This window comes from Pinus tabuliformis, chromosome 4_1 (assembly GCF_031772625.1).
Source record: "Pinus tabuliformis cultivar Carrire ecotype Pingquan chromosome 4_1, CPIR1, whole genome shotgun sequence".
Classification (NCBI taxonomy): domain Eukaryota; kingdom Viridiplantae; phylum Streptophyta; class Pinopsida; order Pinales; family Pinaceae; genus Pinus; species Pinus tabuliformis.
In genome coordinates, this window is record NC_142303.1 from 316355272 (window position 1) to 316371810 (window position 16539).

General features: G+C 40.0%; 1 protein-coding gene across 3 annotated transcripts in view; it reads left to right on the forward strand.

Moving 5' to 3' along the window:
• Nucleotides 1-16539, forward strand: part of LOC149175562 (calcineurin B-like protein 3) — a 201958-nt gene that overhangs the window by 22527 nt on the left and 162892 nt on the right. For all 3 annotated transcript variants that reach the window (XM_089419710.1, XM_089419712.1, XM_089419711.1), the window contains one exon: nt 4736-4890. In XM_089419710.1, the coding sequence (XP_089275836.1) occupies nt 4767-4890 (124 nt within the window). In that variant the 5' untranslated portion in view covers nt 4736-4766. The remainder of the gene's footprint in view (nt 1-4735; nt 4891-16539) is intronic.

Sequence of the window (16539 nt, forward strand, 5' to 3'; positions counted from 1 at the left end):
TGGTGCTGAGGCCTGAGGGCAAATCCGTGGTTACTTCCAGATGGCTTTACAAGGTAAAGCATGCTGCAGATGGCAGCATTGAGAAATTCAAAGCGAGGTTTGTGGCTAGAGGGTTCTCCCAGGTAGAGGGAGTTGATTATGAGGAGACCTTCGCTCCCGTGGCTCGATATACTTCGATCCGCTCCATTATATCGATAGCAACAGAGATGGGTTGGAAGATCCACCAGATGGATGTGAAGACCGCATTTCTCAATGGCTTCATACAGGAGGAGGTGTACATTGAGCAGCCACAGGGCTTTGAGGTGCATGGAAAGGAGTCCCATGTGTGTAGACTGAAGAAGGCCCTTTATGGCCTGAAGCAAGCTCCCAGAGCTTGGTACTCCAGGATAGATACATATTTGCAGGGGATGGGTTTCACAAAGAGTGAGGCAGATCCGAACCTTTACTTTATTGTGATTGGTGAGGAGCCTCTCATTCTGGTGCTGTATGTGGATGACTTGGTCATTACAGGTGCAGAGAGACTCATAGAGCACTGCAAGAGAGATCTTGCGACGGAGTTTGAGATGAAGGACATCGGCTTGATGCATTACTTTTTGGGCTTGGAGGTGTGGCAGGAGGAGGGGCATTTCTTCCTGGGGCAGGGGAAGTATATTGTGGACATCCTTAGCAGATTCCACATGGAGGATTGTAGACCCATGTCGACACTGATGATCACCAACTGGAAGAAGCTTCATGCTTCGGATTCCGAGTTGGTGGATCCCACATTGTACAGGCAGCTGATTGGTTCCTTGATGTATTTGGTCAACACTAGACCAGATATTTGTTTTGCAGTCAACACGATGAGTCAGTTTATGTGTGAGCCTAGGAAGGTTCACTGGGTGGCTGCAAAACACATTTTGTGGTACTTGCAGGGGACAGTGGATTATGGTCTGGACTACAGGCAGGGAGATGGAGTGAGATTGGCAGGATACACTGATTTTGATTGGGCAGGGTGTGCTTCTGATAGGAAGAGCACTTCAGGGTGTTGTTTTGGGTTGGGTTCAGCAGTAGTGTCATGGTTCAGCTGGAAGCAGCAGTCAGTAACACTGAGTTCAACGGAAGCAGAGTATATGGCAGCCAGTCTAGCTAGTTGTGAGGCCATCTGGCTTCCCAAGATGTTGTTTGGTTTATTTGATCAGCCGTTGAGACCTTCAGTGATTTACTGTGATAATCGGAGTTGCATTAAACTCACGGAGAAGCCAGTATTTCATGACAGGTTAAAGCATATCGGGATCAGATATCATTTCATCAGAGACTATGTTCAGAAGGGAGCTGTGAAGCTTGAGTATATTTCCAATGATGAGCAGGTTGCAGATATTCTTACCAAAGCCTTACCACGGGGCAAGCATGTCTACTTCAGAGACAATATGGATGTGGTGAGGAACACCTTCCTCGGTAAGAGGGAGTGTTGAAATTTGGTACTGGAGGACAGGTGGTTCCCTAAGGCTTTGATCTTTGGCCTAGGGAAAAGTGTCCAAAAGAATTTAATTTTTCTCCTAAAGTAACTTTATAATTTTTATAAAGTTAAATCTAATTTAAAAGTGACTTTAAGTGATAAAGTTACTAAGTCTAATTTTAAAGTGACTTTTATAAAGTCAATGAAAAATTAGAAAGGAAAAGTGACTTTGGAAATAAATGACTAAATGGGTCTTTATTAAAGTGGGGTGAATTAAAAAATAAAAAGTGAGATTTAAATGAGCATTTAATCTCAGCCTTAGATCTCAATCTATTTCAGCCATTGGATTTAGGGATCACCCAAAAGTCACTTGGATCACCCAAAAGTCACTTGGGGTTAGATTAAAGGAGGAAAAGGAGGAAAAGGTCATTCATTCTTTCATGAGCAGATTGGGAGGAGAGCAAGAGAGCAAGGTAGATTTCTGGACAGGGAGGAGAAGGAGACAGCAGCTTGGCACACATTCCAAGGCAGCAGTTGAGCAGATTTGTACCGCTGATTCAGCACACAGTGAAAGGTAGATTTTGGCACGATTTTCTAGAAATCCGTACAGCTGGTTTGCACAAAAATCGAGGAGTGGTTTGCACAGAAATTGAGGAGCAGTTTGCTGTTTTTTTCTTCACGCAAATCAAGGTCCGTACAGCGCATTTAATGCAGGCCATACAGCAGCATTTAATGCTGAAAGTGGGCACGAAAATCGAGGAGGCCGTACAACATTTATTGCTGTCCTGTTTGCTGTAATTTCCAGTTTGCTGTGAGGCATGGGAAAAGAGATAAGTTGTAAATTTGCTTGCTGAATATTTCTCATTGTAAAAAGGCAATTTTCAGAAATAAAGAAGAGCTCTCAAACTGGGTTTCCCCAAGAGTTGTAGGGGGTTTTTCCAGGGTCACATTGACCAAAAATCTCAGTGTTTAAATGTGTTTTAATGGCTGTTTATTATTGCTGATTTTTATTTCTGCAATTTCCAGCATTCTGTAAAATTTCCAGAATTTGTGTTTTCAGCAAATTTATTTTTTCCAGCTTGTTAAATGTATGGTTATGGGAAAGGGCATTTAACTATATGGGAGAAATAAGGAGAAATTGAAAACCGGGGTGGGAAAACAGAAATTTCTACAATTCCATAAAGATGGAATCCAATCTAGATGATCCTTAAGCCCTATCAACCAGTGATCAGATTTTTGTTCACTGATAACAGCATTGGAAACACAACGAAAAGAATCTAAATACTCCTAGTTTGCGTTGAATCCTAGTTTAAGTGCTCAAAATAATCATTAACAAAATGGTTGTTGATCATTACCAATCCACTTGGAAGAGAGATTCTCCTTTGCATCCTTGCCAACTCCAGTAAACATCTCGATTCTCAAGGAACTAACAGCTAAATCACAGAGGTAAGGGGCAAGAGGACAGCTTTGTTTGATCGAGTGATGCATTAGGAAAGAGGGTTTGCACCATTGCAACATGATTGGGACCAAACCAAGGCATTGGAGCATCTCTGTGATGAAGGACCAATAAACCTTGTTGTAAGCTTTGCCAACATCAACCTTAAGAAACAAAGAATCCTCTTTTGTTCCCCTAGCCCAAGCCATTGACTCCCGTGGAGAGATAACAATGTCAAGAATGAATTTTCCTTGTATTAAATCTGTTTGCTCCTCTTGAACAATCCATCAAGCCACTCTTCACATGTGAATAGCTAGGGATTTTGCCAAAGTATTATAAGAGACTTTAAGAAGAGTAATGTGCCTCCATTTTCCAATAGTATCTTGGAAAGTATTCTTTGGAATCAATGTCTTAACCCCTTGGTTAAGAGAGGTTGTCAAAAGAATAATGCACACGCACACACACAACCTTTATAGTGTTAATATGTATAAACTTTGTAGTATTATAATATTGGTATGTATTTGTTATATATCGATATTGTTGTGTACTAACCACAACATCTTTATCATGCATCAGGCTTTGCACATGAGCTATTTTATCCCCAAGCTCATATTTGGTAAAATTGGGGTTCTCTCCTTTTGTACAAGCAGGGACCCCCCTACTCTTTTATAACATCTCTCACTTTAAAATATAATATACAACGTTTCTCGGAGAGAAGTCGTCCTCTATTAATTTGAATTTGTAGGTGCAATCTACTTGAGTCTGCAGGTGTCCCCACTACTTTTGTCCTTTTGGCTCTTTATTTCTGTCATTTAAGCTTCACCCCTACTACATTTCATGTTATTATTTTCAGTTACTTCTATACTTACAGCAGTAGTGTCACTTTTGGATACATGCACATTGTAAGTTGGTATGAGTGCTGGTTCGAGATCTGGACAAACAATCGAGCAAGGATACCAAACACCAGGGGTCACAATTGAGATAATGGAGATAGTGATGCTGAAAGCTGCTAGAATGGATATGTGACCAAGTGAGAATTGAAAGATATGTTCATAGATTTGACTAAGGAATTTAGTAGAACTAGGTCAGAACCCTTATAAAAAAACAATGGGCAATCATGAAGGTAGAGGGTGATGTCAAAGTGCATAGATAGCTGACAAAATCAAGCTAGCCAGCCATGTGCCATGAAGAAAGAGGGTGATGTTAGTACTTAAGTTGGAAAGGGCTATTTGAGCCATCATATATCATGTGAAGGGGAGTTTGTCACCTGAACATCCAAATATGAGCAATGAAGGAAAAACCTTTATCTTTCAGTTAATAACAAGTATTTTATTGAGGAGGAAAAATGCAAGTTGCAGCCTGTAGGACTACGGATGGAATTATAAACAAATTATAAGAAATATGTTAGTGCCCTAAAATTTAAGAATCTAAAACACTGGGGCTTTAAAATATTCCTATAATTAAATTATTAAAATATCACATGTTACATGAACCATCTTTCTTGTTTTGATGTCTAGAAATTCAATTATATTCTAAATTTGTGGTTTGATTCTATCTTTTATCTTGTAAAGCTGATGTACTGACATTTGTCTTAGAAACCATGTTTTTAGTTTGACCTTGTGCCTTAAAATCATGAAGTTTGTATTATAGAGAATAGTCTTGTCTTTCAGTGCTGTATTTTTTCACTAATTGTGTTGCTTACAGAACACATTTTTTATTTGTGTTCTTCTTAAGATATCTGAAGCTTGCAATTAAGGAAATACTTGTAAATTTCCTCCCTATGAAAAGTAAACTTTCAACTATCTTGTGAATGATTTTGATGACTAGTTGGGTGACAAATCACGATCATGTTGATTGTTGTGCAGGTATGGAGAGTGTTGTTGAGTTGAAAATATCATGTTGCAGTGCCTAGAGGGAATCACCAAGTTGATAGATTGTTTTGTACAGTCGTTTGATATAAAAGTCTTCAAAAATGTCCAAGGACTGAAAGATCCCGAGACAATAGCAAGTGAAACAGTTTGTAAGTTATTCCCTTGTGTTTAATTGAATACCACTAATAGGAAAGTATGTTTATTGAATTTTATTGCATGCTAAAAGGAAGCTAATAAGCTACCACCAAAGGTTCTTACTTTTTTGAATAGCCTAATTTGATTGAAACTTTTCTTGTCAACTAAATATTCAGCCTCAAATATATAAAACCAGACATGGAAAAGAGATTCATATAAACCTCCTTGAAATCTTAATTAATTGTCTTGTTTCGAACTTGACAACTTATTCATTAGTCTTATGAGTCATGACATGCACTTATTCTACAAAGTCGTAGTGTTAAGCTCCATTTCATTTAGACATTTAGGGTCATTTCAATTTCTTATTTCCTTCACACCATATTATCATGTCACGTTGAGTTCTTTCCCCTGTAGAAAGGTTGATTATAACATCATGTATTTTTCTGTAATTATGTTGGACCCTGCAATATCTAACTTAACCTGAGCTCACCTGGGAGAAAAAAGAAATACGGAACAGAAAGTATTCATTCACTAATTGTACAACACATTACTAATTAGCGTCATGGCACTGGTGAATGTAACTGTTAAAATTGGCAACTAGGGCCAAATTCCACCTTAGGACAGCTCATATGACGTGGAGATGATTAATGCATTGAATTCCTCTTTTGGAGAGGTACAATTTTGATATAAAGATCATCTCATTCCGACAAGCAGAAAATGAATTATGAATTTATTTCTTCTATGGACAAATTGTCAAGGTCGGCTCCAGTGAAATGTAGGCGCATGAAGCCCAACAGATATGTCTTTTCACCCTCAACGTTGTGTAGAAAAAGGAGAGGCCTTTTCCTCATTTGGACATCATCATCTCATCACATCTTCTTCTCTCTCTTGATTGGGTCAAACAACATTGGAGGCTTCTCTCTTCGACTTTGCACGTGTGGCTGCGCAGCTCTTTCTCTTTTTCGCACGTGTGGCAGGAGGCAGAGTTTCTTTTGGGCAGAACAGGTCAAAATTGCACAGCGTTGACCAAGGGGTGTTTGACAAGCGTTGACCTTGGTTTTTGGGCTAGAATTCTGCTTTTCTCAGGCTGCATTTATTGGCACAGAAATCGAGGCATTTGGAGGTGTTTGACTAGCGTTGACTTCAAGTTTGACTGCAGAAAATTACAGCAGACTTTCTCTCTCCTTTGACTGGGTTTGATTGAAGATTTTGACTCTCTTGGAAGGCCAAATTGGACTGCTGTTTGGAGGATGTTTTGGGGCAACTTTGACCACCGTTGACTTTCTGGTTAGGGCTGATTTGACTGTTGATTTAGCAGATCTGTTTTGGGCTTATATTTGTACTCTCTCTCTCTGCTGAACTATTGAAGAATAATAAGAAGATTCGATCAAAGGGTTTCCCCACATTGGGGTTTGTCTCTGGCATGCACCACATTTTGTGTCCTTTTGTCTTGGCTTGTCTTATGCATATGATTTTATGTTCTATCTGCATTTACTGTCAATGTTTATAAGTTAATGTGATTGCTACTAGATATAATTGGAATTTGTCATTGGGTTGCTAAAGGAACATTGAAGTAAATTGTCTTAAGCATAGAACATACCATTCTTATCTAAAATTAACAGTAACAAACATAATAATAGGTAATAATTTATGTTGCATTGACTGTCAGGATGGGGGTACGGGGGAGGAGTTTCCAGGATGGCTAGAGCACACCCCCAAATTTTCAAGGGACGGCAAGTGCGACAACTAATTTTTATATTTATTAAAAAATTAAAATTAAAATAAAATTTAGTAATTCAACATAAACATGAATGATAAATTAAAATATAAAAATTAGAACTATTACTAATTTTGAAATTCAAATTACAAAATAAAATACTAAAGTCTAATACTATCTAATCATCATTGTGCATCACAAAAACAAATCTCGTCATCATTGCCCATTGTCAAGAACTTAAGAAGTACTATTAGTCTGCTACAACCTACAATCTACTATTGTCTACATAATCATTCTATGATGCATGATGAATCATTTCAAAATTTAAATAGCAGCTAAACTTTAAAGACTAAAAGTAAAATTTAATAAAACTGTAAACATGAACAAGTCATTAAAATTTAATTATAAATCCCAAATTAAGAGTCTAGAAATTAAGAACCTTGCGGGACCTGTCATCAGTGTAATGTATATCATAATCATTCAGAATCACTATTATTTACAAAGCACAAAGAGTATTACCATCCCATCTATTTACCTTATAACATTAAGCGTTAAAGATGAGTTAGCCATTGTAATGTTTATTTCAGGAGTAACAAATGTTATGTACAAAAGTAATAATGTCATAAAGTGAAATAAATTATATATAATAAATGATGTTTATGTTAATGTATTCAGGGAATTAGTTGATTGGTTCCTAAAATGAATAATGGAACTTGCTACGTATATAGACAACACCACTAGTAATTTAGTAGCACATTGATATATCATCTTATCTCTCATCTAGTCTCTCCTGCTTGTCTCTTGCATATATTTAACATGGTATTAAAGTCATGGTGATTGTGGCATAGGGAAATTTCAAAGATTCATGCCAAGAAAAGGTTTGTCACAAACATGGAGAAAGAGACAAGTTCAAATTGAAGGCAAATTAATTCATAGAGTATAGTGGCTATAAACTGTAAACATGAATAAGTCATAAAAATTTAATTATAAATCCCAAATTAAGAGACTCAGACTTTGCCCTATCGCTTGACTCTTATCTCACCTGAAACATTCGCTTGAGTTCTCTCAACTTTGTTTACATTTGCCACTGTGAATGGAGTTCTCTGTTCAACGTCTACCTTCGCCTGCTATTTTAGACTTCACTCGACTCTTACCTGCAACCCTCGCAACCTGTGTATACCTGCAACCTTTGCTCGAGCTCAGTCTTTACGTGCAAACTTTGCAACCTGTGTTTACCTTTGCTGTCGTGTATCTGTAACAGTGTTTAACTTCACTACCGCCGTGTGGTGTAGTGTGTAGTATGCTATAGGTTTAGTTTAGTGTGTATGCGATAAGTTTAGGTTTCAGTAGGGTTTAGGTTTCAAAATTTGTTTTTTAATTTTTTGACTATAAAGTTTAGAACTTAGGTTTTCAATTTTTATCTTTTATTTTTTATTTTATATTTATTTTGTTTTTTATTATTTTTATTTTTATTTAAATTTATTTTTTTCTAAAGTTTAATGTGCATGATATTGGGGGATGTCCTAAAGTCCTTCGAAAAGTCCCTGATTTTTCGAGGGACGGCCTAGAAGTCCCAAAGTCCGCAATGGAGTCCCCGGCCAATTGGGGAAGTTTCCGATGAGTTCCAAAGTACCTAGATCGTCGTCATGAAGGAAACACCAAGAATTTTGGTGGGGACGGGTCCCCATGCAACCCTGGTAATAATAAATTAATGAAAATGTGTCTTATTAAAGAGATACGTCTCTTCATATGAAAAGGCACCCCGCCTAGTAATTATAATCGGGGCCCCTCATTGTAACATCATCATTATTCATTCTATCAATAAATATATATTTTGTACAGTATTGTTTACACATACAATAGAGATAACTCTTAACACTGGTATCACAGTTGCATTAGGCGACAATTGCGCTGTAGGTTATGAAATCATGGAAACATATTTTAAAGAATTAAGGTATTTTCATACATCTCAATTAGAACTGTTTTTTTTAAGAAAAATCAAACTTTTTATTAAGAAGATAAAAAGTTACATATGCAGACGCTGAAAGCATTACCTTTTCTGAACACAAAAAGAAACATATAATTCTGAAACATATCCAAAAATAGGCAAAACCGGGCCTCTCCTTATGGAGAAAACAACCCTCTTTTCTGAGACTCTAGTGTCATATAAGTATATACTATCACGACAACCTGTACATATATAGTGCCAGACAAACAGTAGCACAAAACCTGGCTGAAAAACTGACCAAAATAATGAGGTGTCCATCAAATACCATCATAAGAAAAACCTGTAAGAAACCTGTCAGGAGATAAAAGGCTGATGTAGATACTCCTGGATCGTCCCCTTTATATGTTCTCTGACAAGCCAGATGCCCAGATCCTGTCCCACACCTTCCTTAGAGAGAAGGTCTACCTCTGTATTGCGTTCCCTGTAAATATGGCAGCATGAAATAAAATCAAAAGATTGTCTAATGAACTGTTTTTCTTCTAATATAGGTAGTAAAATATGATTTTGACATCTCTGAACAACATTGAACCAGTTGATGACGTTTAAGATGTCCCCAAATATTTGAAGAGATCTGACTCCCAGTTCCCTAGCCCAGCAAAGCAAGAGCTTTAAGGATAGGAATTCTGCAAAATTATTTGATCCACTTCCCAGGCCTATTTTGGATTTTAAGCATCTTTGATTGTTTAGGTGAATTACCAAACCACCTCTGCATCTACCCTGTGCATCTGATGCCCCATCAAAATATGACCAAGGGATTTGTGTTTTGATCTCCTCCTCGCTTATGACTCTGGGAACATGGGTTGATTGCATGGATGGGATTAAAGAGTAGATTGCAGCAACTTCAGCAGCAATGAGAGCTGGGGCTGAAGATTTATCTCTGAAGATTCCTTTGTTTCTCGCTGCCCATATTCCCCAACAGATTAAGGGTGGGATGTTCCATAGTTTTCCATCTCGTGCTTCATTCCACTAGGATCACCATACTTCCCTCAAACTGAGCCCTCTCCAGTTTAGGCTGAATCCCAGAAGCCTCTTAAATGTTTCCCATACGCTTGCTGTGAAGGGGCATATGAGGAACAAATGGTTGACTGACTCTTCCTCATTTTTACACAATATGCACCATCTCAGACCTTGTTTTTTCCTTTTCTGTAAGTTATCACAGGTGGGGATTTTATTCCTTAGTAAACACGATAAAAAAGCCTAGTCTTTGCTGGACATTCCAATTTCCATATGGGCTTCCACAACCAGTGTTGCTGGATTTGAATCCTGGATTCAATTTGATAGCTGTACCCATATTAGGGGAGTAAATACCCGAAGGGGCATGTACCTACCTGAGTGAGTCTTCCCTTTCCCTGATCCTGATATGAGACCTTTGAAGACCTGGTTATATAATCTTGCCAGTGCCTCGCAAAAGCCTCATTCAAGTGCAACTGTTCAACAGACCGTGATGCCAGAAGGAAGAGCTTTCCTTATCCGCCACTTGGTCAAGGAAAACTATGCCTTGTTCGTTTAGTGCCATTACCATTTCCCTTGGAAATTCATGGTTTGCATTACACTCCCCCCAGGGGTCAATACCAACTCTAACTTTTTCTCTGTTACCAATGTGCCACGCCAGACCTGTTCCTATCACTCTAAAGGATTCCACTGTAGCTTTCCAAATGGATGAGGCATTTGGAACTCTCGTCAGGTTTCCGCACCCATCCATCCATAGTAAGAGGGAGATATATTTGTGGGTTACCACTGTCATCCAAAGATTTTCCACAGACAAAAGATGCCACCCTGATTTGTCTGCTAGTGAGCTTGCAAAATTTGGCAAATCTTTAATCCCCCATCCACCCCAGGCTTTAGGTAGAGCGTTTTTTTCCCAATTTATCCATGGAAGGACCTCCTCCTCCTTTGCTCCTGCCCATAAGAAACTCCCACACAAATTCCTGATAGAATGCAAAATCCCTTTCAGAATCCACTTGAGTGCTATCTAATAGACTGGAATTGCCACTAGGACTGATTTTATCAAAACCAACCTTACAGCCTTTGATGGCCATTTGAAGCTCAATGTTTAATACATTTCTCAATCTTAGCCAGAAGCCTCTGCCAGTCATTTTTTTTTATAGGAATCCAGGTTTAGATGAAACCCCAGATATTTGAGGCTTTTCTTCATATGCTTTGCTTCAAAAGGCAAATAGGATTGAGACCTGCGAATTTCGGCCTGTTTTAGTCCTCCATAATCCAAAGAGGATTTGTGCTCATTTATGATCATACCTGTGGCTTTTAGGAATAGATTGAGAGCCTCTTTCAGGCACTGCAGGTCCTGTCTAGCCCCATTACTGAACGGGAGGACATCATCTACAAAGAGTAAATGTGTTATAAAAAAATTAGAGGCGACCTCAATCCCTTTTACTTCACCTCTACGTTTTGCTTCCAAGATCAACCTACTTAAGCCTTCTGCTGCTAAAAGGAACAAGAGGGGAGACAGAGGACATCCTTGTCTCAATCATCTCTGGGAATGGAAGAAAGGGGAGGCAACCCCATTAATCAATACAACAAAAGTCACATTAGTAATACAACCCATAATCCAGTTAATGAAAGGTATTCCAAATCCCAGGTGAGTGAGGAGCATGCACAAATATATCCAGCTAATTCTATCATATGCCTTGGACAAATCAACTTTTGCAATAATACCTTTCATGTTGCACCTCCTGAGACTGTGCATCCCTTCTTGGGCTACTCCTATAGCCTTGTGAATTTGCCGACCATCCATGAAGCCAAACTATTCTCTTGATATATTTCTGGACAGGATTGGCTTGAAGCAAATAACAATGATTTTGGCTATAATCTTGTATATGCAATTGCACAGGGAAATATGTCTTAATTCCTCAGAAGACTGGGGATCATCTGTCTTAGGAATTAAGGCCAGGAAGGTTGTGTTGAAAGGTTCATAAATCTGTCCTCTGAGACTTGAGTCCTGCACCACCCGACGCAGGTTATCTCATATAAGCTCAAAGAAGTGCTGAAAAAATTCCATTGTCCAGCCATCCGGGCTTGGACTCTTGTCTTTTTGCATTTCCTTGATAACTGCTTCCACCTCTCCTTTCGTGATTGGTTGGTTGTCCTCCTCTCCCATAAATCTTGGGAAAAGTTGGGCAACCTGGATCACTTCTGCAATTGTCACCTGTTAGGGAGCTTTGTATAGGGCTTCAAAATATTCCTTCCCCATAGAGGCTAGTTCCTTGAATGTATTTGCTACTCTTCCATCTGTCCTCGACATCTCCCAAATAGTGTTTATATTTTTCCTCCCCTTTGCATAGTTTTGGAAGAATTTAGAGTTTTCGTCCCCACCTGCTAACCATATTGCCCTACTTTTCAATCTCCACTGCTCCACTTTGTCCTTCAGTATCTTTCTTTTGGATTTTTCCAACTGCATTATCCTTTCCTTGGCCTCCTCCGTCGCGTATCCATCACCCTCCGGGCTTTCCAATCTCTCAAGTTCTTCCTCAATAGACTTAAGCTCCGCTTCCTCCCTTCTCTTTTTCTGCATCACCCATTGAATCATATCCTGTTTGGTTCTTTTGAGGTTATCCATAAACTGCTGGGCTATGGAAGATCCCGATTCTAGATTGTAAGGCTCCCAAGTCTTCTTTACAATATTAACATAACTCTCCTCTTGTAGCCATGAAGGGTTAAACTTAAATGGACTGCCTAGTTTCCCACTGCTCCCCTTCATTTCAAGGAAGATCGGGTGATGATCTGAATCTTCACCCGAACCGACCCACTGGCTTAAAAGAGAGATCCTGTTTGCCAAACTTTCTGCCAACAAAAAACGATGCAATCTTTTGGCTACCCTGGCTATTCCGGTATGTTTGTTCTGCCATGTTGGTTTATATATAATTAATATAATTTCAATCAATCTACTTTCCATCAGCTTACTGTTGAAATAATCTGCTAGTGGGTCTGCTTGAGCTTGAGGGCACCCAGTTTCTGCCTCCCCTAAGGAGAAATTTAAGTCACCACCAACCACTAGATTCTGCTCTTTCATAAAGGATTTTTCCAGTAGAGAGTTCCAGAATGAGACCCTGTGCTGGCAGGCGCCATAGACATTGACAAAGGAGAGCTCCAGTCTTAGATCCGTTGAGAATACTTCTGCAACTAGAATCCTCTCAGAACCCCAGGATTTGAAACCCTAAATTTACTCTCTCTGAAATTTGTTGCTAGGCCCCCTGATCTGCCCCTAGCATCAGAGGTTAGGAAAAGCCACCCCGGGAACATCTTATGGAGAGCTTCAGCAACTGTTTCTCCACTCCCTAAAGTTTCCTGGTGCATCATAATATCTGGACAAGTATCTTGAATAAGTGTTTTGAGAGCTGGTACAGGTTATAGTGTGACGGCGGTAAGATCGAGTAGGAAGAATTGGGGATAGGCTCAACTGGTTGTTTTACCACAGGAATAGAGGTTACAATGCTGTCCAAGGGATCCGAGAGGCCACTAAACAATGGACTTACAGAACTATGGGGCCTGGAGGGACTAGGCCCAGAACCAGATTAAAGCAACGAAGACATAAGAGATATAACACAAGAAGCCGAGGAAGAGACTTTCCCCACTGGCTGTGTGGGCTGTCCAATATTCATTTGGTCGTCCTATGCTTCCGGCTGATTCTGGGGTCCATTTTCTTCCTCCACTTGATGTGTCTCATCCTGATGATGCCGGACTTCCACTTCCATTTGAATTGGGGGTGGCTCACTCATATCACCCACCTCCTGTACCTGAGGATCCCCCTCCAGGACCTCCCAATTAGAACTGTTACAGGGAATGAAAGAAATAATTACAAAATTGCCAAAAGATTTTCAAACACTGGATTCAGCACCTAAAGATGTAGAAGCTATAGATGAGACTGAATCTGTGGAGGTGAAGTGTGAAATCACTCTTCAGCCGGAGCTAAATATGTGCCGAATTTCCAATCAGAAACATGTGTCTTCATTGATTAAGGCTAGCCGCTAAACTTGATAACCACCTGATTTCAAATCCTGGAGCATTGGTTTCTCAAAATCGGAGTCCTGATGCACTGTATAAGGATAAATCTTATATCTCTTCATCACCTAGGTTGAACAGTTGACCATATGAATAAAATGTTAAACCAGGTCATAGTAATAAAAATGTGCATCAGCATCGTTTCCATTGTCTCTTCAGGTTTTCGCAGACTTTGACCGGCTTCCTCAGATATGTTGATCTGAGATGCCTTGCACTTTATCTCCAGGAGGCCTTCTGATTTCAGGCTCATTTTCTCCAGCCCCCCACCAGATTGGACACCACGCAAAAGATCACGGACTTCTTTAGTGCGCTACCGCCAGAGCGGGGCACCAAAAGAACCATTGACCGACCCACAGATAATGAGACCAGATCAGTGCGGTCCCGGGGAGGCCGACCCACCAAACTGCACCAGCACTCCAGGATTGGATCCACCCTTGGGAGGCGCCCTAGAACCTCCAGGCGACAGCAACGACAAACCAGCATGCCCACAGGACAGCAGATTTTGACGAGCTTCTCTCAGTTTTCTTCTCTCGGCCTCGGATGTTAGGAGTAGGAACTGGACAGGAGACTCCTTCCCCACCCTTTTTCTTCTTCTCCTTCTCTGCTTCATCGCAGCGCTTTGTTTTGAAGTTGGGAGCTTCTAGCTTCTACATTTACATTTACTTAGGTTATAGAGGTATTTTCTGCTTTTTAAAAGAAATGTTAAAGGGGACCGTTTGGTCCACCGGCTTGGCATGATGTAATCATTGTAACTGACAATCCCGTTGACCTATTTTGGTCATTTGTTGGACATTAATAAAATTATCTTATCTTATCTTATCTTATCTAGACATTAGATTAGGTTTGAAAGGTCTGGGTCACTCTGGAAACTGATTAAATTTCAGAGGTTGCTAGAAATCATAATATTTGTTTGGAGACTGCTCAGGAAAGGAAGTCTTTTGCAGCCTTCACAGAGGAATCACACGCTGGAATGCAGTTGTAGGATCTAAATGTTGAAATGGGTGCTGGAAACAGGAAAAATGGACAAACTGAAACTGATTTCTATCTGCAGAAACCTTTGACATCGTGTACCTCTTTAAGAGATACAAAGAGAAAGCCAGGCATTCAAATGCATTCTGCTTACAAGGAAGAATACTTCAACGTGGAGGCTGCTCCTCAAAAAAGGAGAGCAATCCAGAAATCTAGGAAACATGGGGCAGTGGTAAAGTCATCACGCCCTCTGTTGGAAAGTGTAGATAACTTTCCGTTTCCCAGAAAACACGAATGTGTATGCATGCCTTCATTTGAAGACAGATTAAATCAATCAATTGAGGAAGCTGAGAGTAGTCATTGTTCTGTTGCTAGTAGTAGTAGTAGCTATATGTCAAATGATATTTTACGTTCAAATCAAAAGCGTTCAACATGACCTATAGTCTATAGCTCTTTTGATGATATGCCTTTATGTGAATGTACAAACCGGAGACAAGATAAATCTTTCACTGAAGAGAAAGGAGCAGCAGAAGTACTTAAATTAGGACTTCATGCATACTGCTCTGCAACGAGAGTTTTGTATGCTACATATAACTTGGGAGCGAGAAACCTTGCATTGCGTCTTGTGTCTCAGTTTCGGCAGCCTAGGTATCCATGAAGGATTCAACTACATGATCATCACAGCCTCAGCAGGAAACTAAACTTGAGCTCAAGAATACGATTATTGATCTACAAGAGTTCGCAAAAGACCTTATATGTGAAATCCTCAGCCTCATTACTCTGCCCTACATTTGTAGATGCTCAGACATCTCCAAACAATCCCTATTTTGACAATGTCTGGAGCAATTTCCTCCCTCAACAATCCCTATGCCTGATCTCATCCAAGGCGGGGATATAAATTTTCACCTTCTTTTACTCACCTTCAAACTCCTTTCTAAAACCACCATTGCCTTTGGCTGGTTAAGAGCTTTCCATTGATATAAGTGTCATCAAAATATGAGCTTTGGATGCAAAAATATTGCTTTCTAAAGATCTGTCCTTTCCAAGCACCACGTCAGCATCTTACATCGCCACGTGGTAGACATGTGGCAATCCTTGCCCACATGTCAGCACAATATAAGGCCATGTCCCCAAAGGACTTTTCAGCCCGCCACTCTTATTTGGATTCAAGATTTCCAAGAATCCCTTGCTGTAGTGTTTTATCCGGATTCAGATCTCAGGCCTTCTAGATTCATCTGGGTCTTTAGAAGTTTTGGACCCATCCAGACTTGGGATTTTTGAAAAGTCCCATTTTAAGGGATTTTCGAACCTTTGGATCTCCGTTATTCGAACGCTTCTGCCATCTATGATATTCACAACTACGTTGTCACTCGGCCTCCTCATTGTCACGACATTACTTTGATCCTTATCTATAGCCACCCCATCAAACTTGTTCCACGCAGTGAACCCCCACTCACTGAATATACGGATTTTTAGACTTCTTGCATTTTCCTGGATCAATTCACATCTAGGAAAACTCAAAAGAAACTCGTTTACAAAACTTTGGATTTTCAGATTCCATGTCACCTACTGTGACATGTCACACAACAACCACCACGTTAGTCCACTTGAACTACCATGGCGTGCCATCTATTCAATTTGACATGCCATGTCATCAACACATTAGCACTCCATGTCACCTAGAACCTACTCCTTATGCCATGTCATCCTTTGACGTCAACATCTGCTTGCCCATAGGGTCTGATCAGTGTTGCAGGAAACGTCCCCCCCCCCCCACGGATCAAAAGCCCGATCCGCGATCCGTACGGATCCGTGGGGGATCCGCCCTCGGAAACGTGGATCGCGCTGAAAAATGCGGTTCTTGCCATTTCGAAACCTTTCAGCCCGATCTGCATTTCGGTTTTTTTTGAAACGCGTTTCGGTTTTTTGGATCCGTGTTTCGGTTTTTTC